At 43.3% G+C, this 14,046-nt stretch overlaps 1 protein-coding gene across 3 annotated transcripts in view; it reads right to left on the minus strand.

Moving 5' to 3' along the window:
* GUCY2D (guanylate cyclase 2D, retinal) overlaps positions 1-13,679 on the minus strand; it is a 121,860-nt gene extending 108,181 nt beyond the window's left edge. For 2 of the 3 annotated variants that reach the window (XM_040346782.1, XM_040346785.1), the window contains exons 1-2: positions 13,126-13,679; positions 10,380-11,094 (exon numbers count right to left, since the gene is read on the minus strand). In XM_040346782.1, coding sequence (XP_040202716.1) covers positions 10,380-11,040 — 661 coding nt within the window. In that variant the 5' untranslated portion in view covers positions 11,041-11,094; positions 13,126-13,679. The remainder of the gene's footprint in view (positions 1-10,379; positions 11,095-13,125) is intronic. The other variant, XM_040346784.1, reaches the window with a different exon arrangement.
* Between the last annotated feature and the right edge of the window lie 367 nt (positions 13,680-14,046).

Consider the following 14,046-nt stretch of genomic DNA (forward strand, 5'->3'; position numbering starts at 1 on the left):
CTGGGGTCAGCAGGAGAAACCAGTGAGAGCTGTGGAGGACATAGGAGATCAACACTTCCGAAATGCTGCTTTCTGCATTTGGGGGGGCAGAGCCTTAACACCCCGACCTCGCAGGAAGTAGGTTAAATCATGCTGGAAGAGGAGTGATGCTACATCGATGGATTGGTGAGTTTGTAGGCTGCCAGGGCCTCAACATTTTGCTTTCCTGCCTAACCGGAGTTGAGTTTTAACCCTTTGGCCGCGTACACACGGTCGTTCCAAACCAATGAGAATGGTCCGACGGGCCATTTCCAACGGTTCACCGCTGAAGTGGCCTGATGGTCTAATGTGCGTACACACCATCGTTCCAAAAACTGATCGGGTAAGAACGCGGTGACGTCAAACACACAACGTGCTGAATAAAACGAAGTTCAATGCTTCCAAGCATGCGTCGACTTGATTCTGAGCATGCGCGGGTTTTGAACCAATGTTTTCTGTACTAACCATCGGTTTGGACAGATCGGGCAGCGGGCCATCGGTTCGATTTTAAAGCATGTTTTAAAATTTTGGGCTATACACACGGTCGGTTTGGACCGATGAAACTGAACCTCGGTCCATTCTCATCGGTTTTGTCCGACCGTGTGTACGCGGCCTTATGCTGCGTACACAAGGTCGGAATTTCCGACAACAAATGTTCGATGTGAGCTTGTTGTCGGAAAATCCGACCGTGTGTAGGCTCTGTGTGTATCCAATTCCGACGCACAAAAATCCTACTCATGCTCGGAATCAATTAGACACATGCTCAGAATCATTGAACTTAATTTTTCTAGGCTCGTCGTAGTGTTGTATGTGACTGCGCTCTTGACATTCAGAATTTCGACAACATTTGTGTGACCGTGTGTATACAAGACAAGTTTGAGCAAACAATCCATCGGAAAAAAATCTACGGTTTTGATGTAAGCGGCATTAGAGCCCTTTCACACTGCCAGCGCCCGAAAAATGCTGATAAAGTGCCGCTAAAACTAGCAGTGTTTTAACGGCATTTTTCGAGCACTAGCAGGGTGCTGTTAACCCCTGCTAGTTCCCGAATAAAGGGTTAAAAGTGCCCACAGGTGGAAGGTCCTCCAAAAAAAAATTCAGCTTTGGATGGAGTGTAGAAAAGTTAGAACCCCTGTTGAGGACTTATTGCCCCCTCTCTACCTCCTCTACCGCAGTATCAGATACATAAAATCATGGGAAATACAACTTCTAAAAAGAACAGTAAAAATGGGTACTGTACGTCTTTTCCAATGGGAAAACCTGTTCTGGTGACAAATGTCCAAAAGGGGACTTCCCCTCACTTTTGTAGGTTATCCTTTATTCTGCTCTGTTTTTAAGACAGGAAGTGAAATCTCCTTTTAGTGTTGTTTTTGGTAATTCAGATTCTCGAAATCCTGGGATTTTGTTGCAACTTCATCATTCGCTAGCCCTACAATATTGCTAGATGTCATTGTTGAGTGGCCAATTTCAACAAGTCCCCTGACCTCCAAACCACCACTAACCTGACCTTTGTCGCTACCTAATCCATCTCAACCTCTAAAATTAAGCTGTAATTTCTCTCTAACAGTTAACTTAAAGTTCATTCAAAGCCATTTTTTAGCTTTGGTATTAAATGGGTAAACCCCATGTCGTGTATTTTTTTTTGTCTGTATCTCATTAAGTTTGAAATTGACTTGAGGCATTCAAACTCATGAAACTCAGTCTAACATCATCTAAATTTAGGAATGAAAACTAGCAAATGCAATTATTACAAGGATGATCCACATACAATTTCAGAATACAATATTTTTTACAAATATTAAATATCACAAAGTAACCCACAGCAAGAAAGGCCAACTGCAAGACAGACTTAAACACTATACAAAATGTAATATAAAGGCAGTCCAAAAGCTGTTGTACATGTACGGTATACAAAATGATCTATTGTTTTTAGAGCATTTACTTTTCTTCACTTCATTTCTATAAATTCTCTCTATGAAGTGACCTTTGTTGATTGTTGTCTTCTCTAATACCGCACATGGCTTGTGAACATCATTGCAGTGAAGTCTAGGTGGCTCATGGTATCAGCAGCTTTCAAATGTATGGGTGACTAAGGACGGCCCTCTGTTTAGTAACCCATGGAACCAGTAGCTGCTACCAAGCCATTTCTAGCTGGGTCACACACGGCTGATGGTACTGTGAGTTAAATCATTTGATTGAAAAAATTTGGCTTGGAGTTATGATATATTGCCGATATTTTTTTTTGTTCATATATTACAGCTTAATTTTGGTTTAGTGCAAAATAGCAGTTATAGAACTATAGCTAATAGAAAGTATGCTTAGGTATCAATGGTGAAAATGAGGGGTTAGTTGAGATATACTGTAGCAATGGGGTTAGAGTTGTGATTAGGGGTTGGGGGCTGGGTTTGTAACCATTCATATGAGTATGGTTAGAGTTTGGGTTGGGTTTGGTTAATCTTAAGGGTCTTAAGGGTTAAGAGATTTGGGGAAAGGTATTTGTAACAGACCTATGAACTATTCTGCCTACAGAGGACTGCATGACTTGTATTCTGAGCTCAAGGGGTTAATTATACAAGGGACTTTTTCACTGCTGAATATTCCCTTTGCATAGCTAATGGACTCTCCTTTGTGTAGTTAATCCCCTCAACATACGGAGGCTGTTATGTGGGAGTGTATAATTGTTTTAAAGGTTAATTGAATTCTATTGTCTGATCAAGTCATGTTAAATATAAGGTTGGAGCCGAACGTCTAGAGACTGATTGATTCAAGGGAATGTCATTATTTCAAAGTATGTGTGTGAAGGGGGGGGGCGGAGAGTGTCATTGTTCATGTAAGTTTGTAACCATATAAAAAGCGAGGTGAAATGTGCAATAAAAGACAGTCTTGTTTGACCCTTCAACGTAGCCTTGTCTCGTTCGGGAAGGGGAATTCTCTCTCTCTCTCTGGATCTATTGGACGGGGATACCGGCGGTACTTGCATATCGCAGCTTGCCAGGGAAAAGGACTTCTCCAATGGCTGAGACCCTCCCCCTAGCTGGGGTAGGAGCGCCAGCAACAGACCACGGAGGGAGCTGATAGCTGACCTGCTGGAGCTGGACGAAATGGATGGATCCATGGAAGAAACGGAGCCCCTTGCACCTGTCAGCGAGGAAGATGTAATTACTGGGATTGTACAGCAGAGATTATCCTTGTATCCAGAAACGTCCGTGGAACTAATCAACCAGCTGTTCCGGGAAGCAAGGGAGGAGATACAAACGAAGAGGGGACAAGAACTGGAACTGGTAAGAGCGAGACAGCCCATTACACCTGCAGTTCCTACCCCCCACCCGTGGCTACAGGAAAGAAAATACCATTCACTGCATTTAAAGCTTTTGTAGAAAGTGAGGAGGAAATCGATGGATATTTGGCGGATTTTGAGAGGCAGTGCTCACTACACCAGGTACCACCAGACCAATGGGTCACTATTTTGTCTGGGAAATTGTCGGGCAAAGCCAATGAAGCCTTTCGGGCTCTCGCTCCAGAGGATATTTTACAATACCAGCAAGTTAAGAAGGCGCTGCTAACCCGATGTGCCGTAACGCCAGAAGCCTACCGCGGCGCTTCCGGGAGTCCAAGAAGAAGGCTGTGGACTCCCACATGGAATGGGCCAACCAGTTACAAAGGGTGGCATCCCTTTGGGTCCAAGGGTGCAAGGCCAACACCGGGGAGGAAGTATTGCAGCTGTTCCTAATGGAACATTTCTTCCAAGACCTGGCCGCAGACGTACAAGACTGGGTACGAGATCGCCGTCCCGCTAACTTAAACGAGACGGCTCGGCTAGCAGATGAGTACGCGGAGACAAGGAAAGTAAGCCAGGGCTCAGAAGGTAGAACCGCGTACTCCAACCGTCACCCCACGCCCAGAGTTTCGGGCTCCAGTCCCACCACGTCCTCAGGGGCCTAGCAACTACCCCCGGATTCGCCTAGGGTGACGTGCCATCACTGCAGCGACACGGGACATATTGTTCGTTATTGCCCTTTGAGAGCTACAGATAACAACTGGAGACACACAACACCCAACACAGAGGTCACTCCATCATGTCCCTCTGCGGCCCACTGCCTGGAGACTGAGGGGGGCCCTGAGGAATGTCTGGGAATTTGGTATGAGGCAGACCCAATACAAGCTACCTCTCCGGATAACCGTCAGCATCACCGTCAGGAGGTACGGGTGAATGGACAAGTAGCACAAGGCCTAAGAGATTCCGGGACTACTATCACTCTGATTCAAAAACATCTGGTAAAGCCAGAGAACGTGTCCACTCGCACAGTTGCCGTCCGGGTCGCAGGGGGTGCTGTATAGCTAATGGACTCTCCTTTGTGTAGTTAATCCCCTCAACATACGGAGGCTGTTATGTGGGAGTGTATAATTGTTTTAAAGGTTAATTGAATTCTATTGTCTGATCAAGTCATGTTAAATATAAGGTTGGAGCCGAACGTCTAGAGACTGATTGATTCAAGGGAATGTCATTATTTCAAAGTATGTGTGTGAAGGGGGGGGGCGGAGAGTGTCATTGTTCATGTAAGTTTGTAACCATATAAAAAGCGAGGTGAAATGTGCAATAAAAGACAGTCTTGTTTGACCCTTCAACGTAGCCTTGTCTCGTTCGGGAAGGGGAATTCTCTCTCTCTCTCTGGATCTATTGGACGGGGATACCGGCGGTACTTGCATATCACAGCTTGCCAGGGAAAAGGACTTCTCCAACAGCTGAGACCCTCTCCCTAGCTGGGTAGCCGTTACAGTATTATTTAATAAGGGGTCTGGTTAGGTCAAGGTTTTGGATTGCTTTATAATTAGGTTTAGGGTTAAGAGTTGGGATGAGGGGGTTGTGAGGATGATAAAGTGTTTCAGCTCAAGTTCACAAGGGCTGGGGTTAGTTTGAGTTTCCTTATTAGGTCTAAGGGTAATATAAAATTTGGGTAAATTATTTTAAGATTCCTAAGTATAAGTATTGCCACTAGGAAAAAGCTCAGTGTTCAATCCAAAAGTAAGTTCGGACCAAACACTGGTTGCTCAGACATTCATCTGAACGGCAAATATTTGGGGCTTTCAGTGTAGACAAACTTGACAGCTCCTGGCTATCAATGGTTGCTAAGGAAGCAGCAGGTGCTTGCAACCCTGCATCCTTGCCAACCACTGATGTCACCCAGCCAGGGCCGCCATCAGGGGGGGTACAGGCATTACACCTGTAAGAGAAAACTTGAGTTGACTTTGTTTTGTTCGTCAGCACCAATCCCACCCCCCCCCCCCCCCCCGCGCTTATTATCTCATGGCAGGGGAGAGAAGGGATGACACTTTCGTTACCACAACCCTTTATTATTAAAGGGGCTTCCATATTCCAATCAGGCCACTGCTGGCAGACTCCCTAAAACCACCGATCCAGATGTGTGAGTAAGAGGCCCTTGTCCTCATCAACATGTCACCCCCCCCCCCCATGTTGAGGACATGTGGCCTGGTATGGTTGGGTTTCCTTAGCCCAGAACATGGGCATTTTTTATTTGACAAATTCAGCTCCTATTGATTTAAATGGGGTTTGGGTTTTTGAGGGACTGTCCCTCATTCGGAACAAAGTCATAAGGTCCCTCTTTCTTCCTCATTTGTCCCTCATTTTGGTCTGATCTATATAGTTGTATATAAAATGTACTACTTATTTATCAAATTCTTTTTTACAATTCTCCTTAAAGGGGACGTGACAGAGGGTGTGTCCTCTGCTCACATACTTTAGCTAATAGGTGTCCCTCATTCCCATCTCAGAAAGTTAGAAGGTATGTAAATATATTACAGAAAAGAAGATAAATATCACAATTTGATAATAATAAAATGTCAGTCCTCGCAAACCTGATATTTACAGTAAGCTCTAGATAGGTACCAGCCAGCAGAATCAAGCAGAGGCCCGAATATCCTTTGGATACCACCAGCTTAATCTCCAAATGTGTGTTCCCTATTCCATCCCCATGTGGCAGCCAATATGAAGAGCTGTCATTGACCTTTTTCATTTTTAAAACATTTGACTTCATGGGGAATGGGGCTAACCCTAGAGATGGAGGGATTCTTTGGCCATGAGCAAAGCAAAGAGCTCTGATGAGATATTATTGCATGAGACCATGAAAATTATCTGACCAGTGTCCATCTGTAACTGCAATATCAGTCTGAGATGGACTGATCCTAAATCCTTTTTTACAAAGACACATTGGGATGATTTCTTCTTTTGAAAATCATTTGAAGCTGGCCTCCTAAAACCCAAAACACTTTATTTTAATATATTGAACTTGTACTTTGGTTTCTCAGTGAATTGGCAACGTTCACATTATTGACCAGATAGTTCAAGTTATATTAGATTTTTTGTGGTTTTCTAGATTAAAGGTTTTTATGGGTAAAATAATCCAAACGTAAAGAGGAACCTCAGTCTCTAAATGTTGGCTACATTCCCACTCACTGGCACTGCTATCCTTGAATACTTGGTATGTGTGCAGATTTGCTGATGGGCTCTTCATGGCCTTTGGGTCCCGGCAGACCCCTTCGGCACATTTGCGCATGCACTGACAACCTGAGATCCAGGACCTCCATAACTGTGTTATATTTGTGTGTGCGAATGTGCTGAAGATCTCTGCTAGGTCTGGAAAGGCCAGGCAGAGCCCCTCGTCACATCTGTGCATGCATGCAATCTGGTGGCGTACATCCTCTGTGAGGCACCAGGAACACAATGTTAATTTTACCTTGCAAAGAAAAAGTGGAAGAGACAGGGATCTGGAGCCAGGCACAAATATAGTAACTTGTTTTTGGTGTATAGGTCTTTGTTAAACAGAAACTCTCTTTTTTGCCTACGCAGGGCAAAACAAGTTCTATAAATGATCACTCCATTCGTCTGCGTGAGCCCTTTGAAAGACCCAACACTTCCATGTATTGGGGAGTATGTGACTTCTCCCCTTTCACCAAGGATACAGTGCTAGGGTCTGAGTAGCAAGGCCCATCTACTGTCTGAGTAGAGTAGACAGGCCTGAAAGCTGTGGGGGAGGGGATAAGGTCAGTAAGCTTGTGTAAGCCCCATCACAGGGCTTAGTCAAGGAATAAGCGTAGCTCTTCCGAGCAGGCACCGGGAATATATCACTGAGTAGGTCGGGAAGGATAGCCTGATCAAGAGAACCTGTCACTTTGCTTTCATTCTCATAGTTAAGTTAGGTTTTATGGATTATGGTTTTCTAAGGGTTAGGTTAAAGTGTATGTAAAGCCAAAACTTGCTTCTTTGTTTTGGGTAGAATGGGTGAAGGAATTGAACCCCTGTCAGGGTTTTATTGCTGTTTGTGTCCCATCTAGGGACATTGACCCTCACTATTGACTCTGGTGCCCTGTGGCTCTGGTAATGAAGGTGATGGCAAATCCAAAATTTTGAGACACACGAACTAGGGTTGAGGAGAAATCGTTTTTGGCCAACTACTCTATTGGGATTATTGTGATCCGCCACCACATTGACTAAGGCTTACCAAAAGGTAACCAAATAACAGCGTTATTTAGGTCACAACAGGATACCCAGACGCGTTTCGTCATAGATTGACGTTTCCCCCATTGAAAACGTCAATCTATGACGAAACGCATCTGGGACGGCATGCAGTGACGTCACCGCGTTCAGGAAGGGCTTCTGCTACATGCCGGCCGGCATCTGTTTTAAATGCTCGTTTTTGCTCTTCGTTTGTAAGTAGTTTTTTATATTTTTAAATAAAATTGTTGGTACCTACTACCCTATGTGCGGTCTCCTTCCCTGCATGTTTAATACTGACTGGGCTGTATGAGACGATACGAGGAGGAGTACTTCACAATAGATCTTGCTGTATCCCGCCGAGGATCCCCTATGAGCTGTGGTCTGTTTACATTCCTGTTTCATCTCAAGCTGTGTCCCCATACTCTGGAGTATCCTGTTGTGACCTAAATAACGCTGTTATTTGGTTGATGCCCATTTACTTTGGGAAATTCTCTTCTTACTTCCTGCGGTGTGGAAATCTCCCCAACAGGACACAGACAGCTTAAAAATAATCTGACAGGTTGCTATACTCATCCATACAGAAAATGAAAAGTTTGGTTTCAATACACCTTAAAGCTGGTGTTTAATCCCAATTTTGTTTTTTCCTCCCCTTTCCTTCTCTCCAACCCCCCCTCAACTTTGTGTGTGGGGCACCAGTGTGACCTCTTGTAGGCCTGGAGTTTGTCCATTCACCCGCAGCCTGGCCACTTTCCATTGTGCACCCCCTCCCACGTTCCCACGTGGGCCATCCAGGTAGCCGGCCACAGGGTCTGCGGTCGGTTTTTAAACCTAACACATGAGGAGGTTTCTTCCCCCAGCTGTTAATTGGTAAATATACTCATTAATATAAATATTATATTTACTGCAGATGTTTCATTGTTGAGAGTGCTTTTGTCCTTCGAACAATTTCACCTATACAATGTATTCTTTTTTAGAGCATCTCCTTTTCACCCCTGAAGAAGACCTCTACTGACAAGGTCGAAACGCGTCATTGTATATGTACCCATATGGCTGTATCATTATGTATATGTTTTTAATTTAAAATTCTGAGCTCATGTTTTGAATCCAACAGATGTTTTCCTTGTGGAAAATCCTTTCTAAATAAAAATTAAGTTTTTGTCAAAAAAGAACAATATTATTCCTTGCTGCAATACAAAGCCCCCTGGGGTATTTTTCCTTTCTATAATCATTTGGCGTGTGCAGCGCACTTCCCCACTGTTTGCTTTTCCCTTGCTCCCTTTCCTTCCTTTTTCTTTCTCCTTCCCTTTCTGTTTCCATTACATGAAAATCTTGTTTTAAACACAGTTATCTCATCGCTGGATCTCTGCACTTCTCTATGCAATGCAGTCATTTGATGGCTGGTGGGAGGGGCCGGCAGACTGCCGTAGGTAAAGCCAACTTGTGGGCCTCTAAGATTGAAAGAACTGAAATCTAATGAAAATCTAATAAATAAAATGGGCTGGCAAATGAGTCAAGCTAGGGAGGAAAAAGTTAAAGGATGCAGGATGTCTTCCAGTCAGAAGGGATCTACCTGACTTGCTGCGGCTTCTTAAGCACATTGTGAGAAGCTTACAGTGTGCAGTGAAGTCAGCGTAAGCTCATTTGCTACAGGAGAAGAGCTGTTGCAATTGTGCAAGACTGAAGGGAAGGCTGAGGGTAGGTTTAGTGTTAATTTTTTTAGGGAAAGGTTAAGGGTTTGGTCTATGTGCTAGGGGGAGGTTAAATTCTCTGGATTTTAGGGGGTAGGTTACATGTACCACATGTCAAAATTATAAAAAAAATCTAGAGATAAAGGCAATTAAATTAGGAGATAAATCCTGAATTTCCCTGCAACAGTCCCACCCATTTACACTTTCCAAGCATTCCTGTTGGTCAGTTAGGCCACCAATCACAGACACTGGGGGGGGGGGGGGTTGGTCAGGCCAAGTTATAGAAAAAGTCAAGATCTGCATATAACTTTAGATGCATTTATGTGTCACTGGTGGAGACCTTCATTGGGTCAAGGTTGAAGGGCAGTTTCTATGGCAGAGGGTATAACAAAAATGCATGTGAAATCCATATAATGCTTTCTTTCCCAAGATTACTTAAGTAATTCAGCTTTAGTGGTAAATCAATGGGTTTGCTATAAGGCCACCTTCACCAGCAGTGTAAATCCCCAGTACTTCCAGGTATAGAAGAGCTTGTGACTCACTCTCTTATGCCCCGTACACACGACCGTAAATTCCGACAGCAAAAGTTCGATGTGAGCTTTTGAACGGAAATTACGACCGTGTGTATGCTCCATCGGACTTTTGCTGTCGGAATTACTGCCAACAAAAGATTGAGAGCTGGTTCTCAAATTTTCCAACAGAAAAAATTCCTATCGGAAAATCTGATCATCTGTAGCAATTCCGACTTATACAAAATTTCCGACACATGCTCGGAAACAATTCGATGCATGCTCGGAAGCATTGAACTTTATTTTCTCAGCTCGTCGTAGTGTTGTATGTCACCACGTTTTTGACGGACGAAAGTTCAGAGAACTTTTGTGTGACCGTGTGTATGCAAGCCAAGCTTGAGTGGAATTCCGTCGGAAAAACCATCCAAGGTTTTTCCAATGGAAAATCCGATCGTGTGTACGCGGCAATACTCTCTTATGACAGGCCTGGTGATTGACCAGCTCTCTTGGGTTTTTTCTCTTGCCTTCAAGGAGATAAACTAAAAGGGGAAGGAAAGGTGAGCATGCTGGGTAGGGGACATTAAAGTGAACCCCTTGATTTGCCCTGCACAGCAAAGCATAGGATCATTTTAATCATTAACAAATTCCTACCTCTCACTCTTCGTTTTCTTTTTATTCTCTTCAGGGCATCTCTTGCCCCTTTTTCCCCTTCCTCCAAGGTTACTACCGGTCCAATAGGCAGGCCCCAGTTACGGAGAGCGTCTGCTAGATCCATGCCAGCTCCAACCCAATATTCCTGTGGCCCCATTACTATAGCCACTCCCGCCCACTGGAAAAAGCTTAATACGGCATACAGAATGTGGGCCGGATGTGGAATCGGGCTAAGAGCTCCAAGACAAGACCACGAAACCATTGGCTTATTCCATCCTTTTGTAAGAAGGTTTGCAGCAGAACAATATGAAGGGTTGGCAGGTCCAACAAAAGCAGACACTGAATGCTCCATGAGTGTAAAGGCCGCAAATGCACGTGGTGCTGAACATCCTTGAGACAACAGCACATGCTCAAACCAGATTCCAGAGGCAAGGGTGTGATCAGAGTTTAGGTCAGAGATTGCTAGCCGAGCTGCCACATTGGGCAGTGCTTTGGCAATTAGTGGGTCACATGTCCATGGCCCTACTAAGCCAATTCGAAAGGTGGTTGTCCGGATAGTGCTTGGTAATAGAATCATTATGAAGAAAAACAAGACTGAAGATATTGGCAACTTCCATCGAGGATGGTTCGAAAGGAAAATTAAGGAGTTTGGACGAGGCATGGTGACCTTGGACAAGCTTTAGAGATGGATGGACATCATCGTTCAGGTTTCAAGCTAGTGTAGAAGGATTTTGAAACAAGAAATAAAGAACAAAAGTGGACAAATTAAAAAAAGGCAAACGAGTACATATTAAAATCACTAAACAAGAATCTTAGAAATGTAGTAGTTATTGTCCATCTGGACCTCTTGATCTAATCTAGCAACCATTTCTCTTTGCCTTGCTCAAGGGATTTTCCAGTCAGGCCACAAGGAGGTCAAGTAGGATTTGGACTATAATGTGCACAGCTGTGAATATGGGTAAATTTAGTCTACTACAAAAGCACAAAAGGTATTAACGTTTAGATCAAACACAAACAAAGTAATCCACCAACAAACAGAAGGTAATGGTAGTGAGAGGTAACACTGATGAGAATGAGAAAAGTAGTTAAAAAATACTTATATATTTTCGAAATGCAAATGGAGAAATAGGGGACCCAAAGGGTAACCCCAGGCCGGCTTTTTAACGGCAAAGTAAACAATAAGGATATAGAAAAATAATCTTTAAGAAAACATGGACACATACATAGGCCCGGATTCACAAAGCACTTGCGCCGACGTATCTCGAGATACGCCGCGTAAGTGCAAATATGCGCCGTTGTATCTGTGCGCCTGACTCAGAAACTAAGATACGCCTGAAAATAGGCTTCATTCGACCGACGTAACTTGCCTACGCCGGCGTAGAGTGGGCGCATATTTACGCTGGTCGTATTTGGCGCTCCCATTGATTTTCTATTCACATATGCAAATGAGGGAGATACGCCGATTCACAAACGTACGTCCGTCCGACGCAGTGCGCGTAAAGTCATACGTCCGGCTCAAAGTTATGCCCCATAAAGGAGGTGTAACTCAGCAGCATCCATGCAAAGGGAACACAAGCCGACGTATTTTACGTAGTTTACGTAGGACGTGAATATGACTAGGCGTAGGTTACGTTCACGCCGTAGGCAGTGATCCGGCGTATCTTAGGGAGTAGTTCCGACATGATTCTGAGCATGCACACTGGGATGCGTCCACGGGACGGCGCATGCGCCGTTCATTATACGTATCTGTCTGGCACTCGGCCCATCATTTGCATGGGGTCACGCCTCATTTGCATGGCTCACGCCCACTTCCACATACGCCGGCTTACGCCTAGGAAACCCAGCGCAGTTTTGGCAGCACTGGCTTTGTGAATCCAGTGCTTGCCTTTCTGCGCTGCGTCGGCGTAGCGTAAATGAGATACGCTACGGCGGCATAAATATGCGCCGCTGTATGTGAATCCGGGCCATAGTATATAAAGGGACCCTTTATATACTATGTATGTGTCAAAGTTTTATTAAAGGTTTATTTTTCTAAATCCTTATTCTTTACTGTGCCGTTAAAGTTCGACCTGGGGTTAACCTTTGGGTCCCCTATATCTGTATCCCCATAATTAATTACGGATAAGGCAATGTGAGTGCTTTCTCTATTTAGTCTATTGTCGAAATGCCTCATATATTAACAAACCACAAGACCGTTTAAGTATTTTGCTCAACACACCGCTTCCGTTGCCTTTCAGTCTTAAAGAGTAACATTAACTTTCTAATAAAACTGATATGATAAGTTTTAGCAATTAAATAAAATGTTCAACTCGTCACCTACCTTGTTTACAGATTTAATTTTATCCATTGTGTTCAACAAGAAACAAATTACATTTGGCAGGTTGTTATGTACAGGTATTTATAAATTATATAAGACCATCATTGCGTCTATATGACCTTTTTGGCTCCGTAAGTCTTTTCTAATGAGCGGGTTTTTCAGGAGCTTATACGATTATAATTTGAGAAAAATATATATGTACAAATACTTTTTTTCCTTTGAAAAGGTTTTTCAAATTTAAAATATTTAAAAAAAAAATTAAAAACATTACTGCAACCTTATATGAATAATAAAATAAAGGGCAGTCCTGTTAAGAGAAATACATTGATTTCCTCTCCTGCTTCAGCCCTACCACTTACAAAATGAACAGTTCAGTTAGTATATTGCAGATCATTACAGCTTGACAGAAGTCACAAATTAATCTCTCACCTGAACATCTTTTATTCACCAAACGTTAATGTGGTTGGACTTTCTCTGAACTTTCTTTGGGAAGATGAAGGATTCTTCGAGATATTTCAATGGAGCGTGTGCGCAATAGAAAAGATGGACATAGCCGGTCACCTAATCCTGATCTTTAATCTGCTTTTTTTTCCCTTGCTTACCTTCTTCTTTGACTTAGGACTGTTCTGTCTGTTCTCTCTCCTTCTTCTAATCTCCACCTTCTCACAACCAGCACATTCTCCACTCTTTCAAGCCCATTGATGAAATTCATAAAAGTCTTGCAATGTTTCACCTTCTTCCTCCTTTATGGTCCTCAACCAGAATTTTTTCATGTGGTCATCTTTGGTTAACATTCCACCAGTTCAGAAGAAACTTGCTCCACTGGGCCTCACCTACGAAAAGGTTTTCTTTGCTTTTAAACAATCACAACCTTTTTAAGTTCAAATGCATATCTCTAAACAGATTTTCGTTCTTTTTCTTTTCTCCGTTAGTATCTTGATGCTCCTCTCCACCTGTCACACTCCCCCTCCGCACCACCAACCATTCTCTACTAACTCATTAAGCTGATTAGCCAAGCTAGTCATCAAGGGGGGTAAAGATTAGGTCACCTCTTGCTGTGTAACATTATAGAGTCAGCTCGGAGAGTTGCGCAGCGTTCAAAAGGAATGAAAGAGCAAATAATAGCCAAGTGTTGGACAGCGGGAGAAGCAGAGCCGGGTTCATAAAATTGTTAAAGTTTAAAGTGAATGTAAACCATAACAATGAACGTCTGTTATTTGCTTCCTCTTTGTCTTCTAAAAATACCATTGAAATTGTTCTATTATATTTGTTTATTAAAAGGGGTTAGTTCACCTTTTCAGAAAAAAATGAAAAGGTGAACTAACACCTTATACCCTAGTCTCCTGATCC

Source organism: Rana temporaria, chromosome 3, assembly GCF_905171775.1.
Source record: "Rana temporaria chromosome 3, aRanTem1.1, whole genome shotgun sequence".
NCBI lineage: Eukaryota > Metazoa > Chordata > Amphibia > Anura > Ranidae > Rana > Rana temporaria.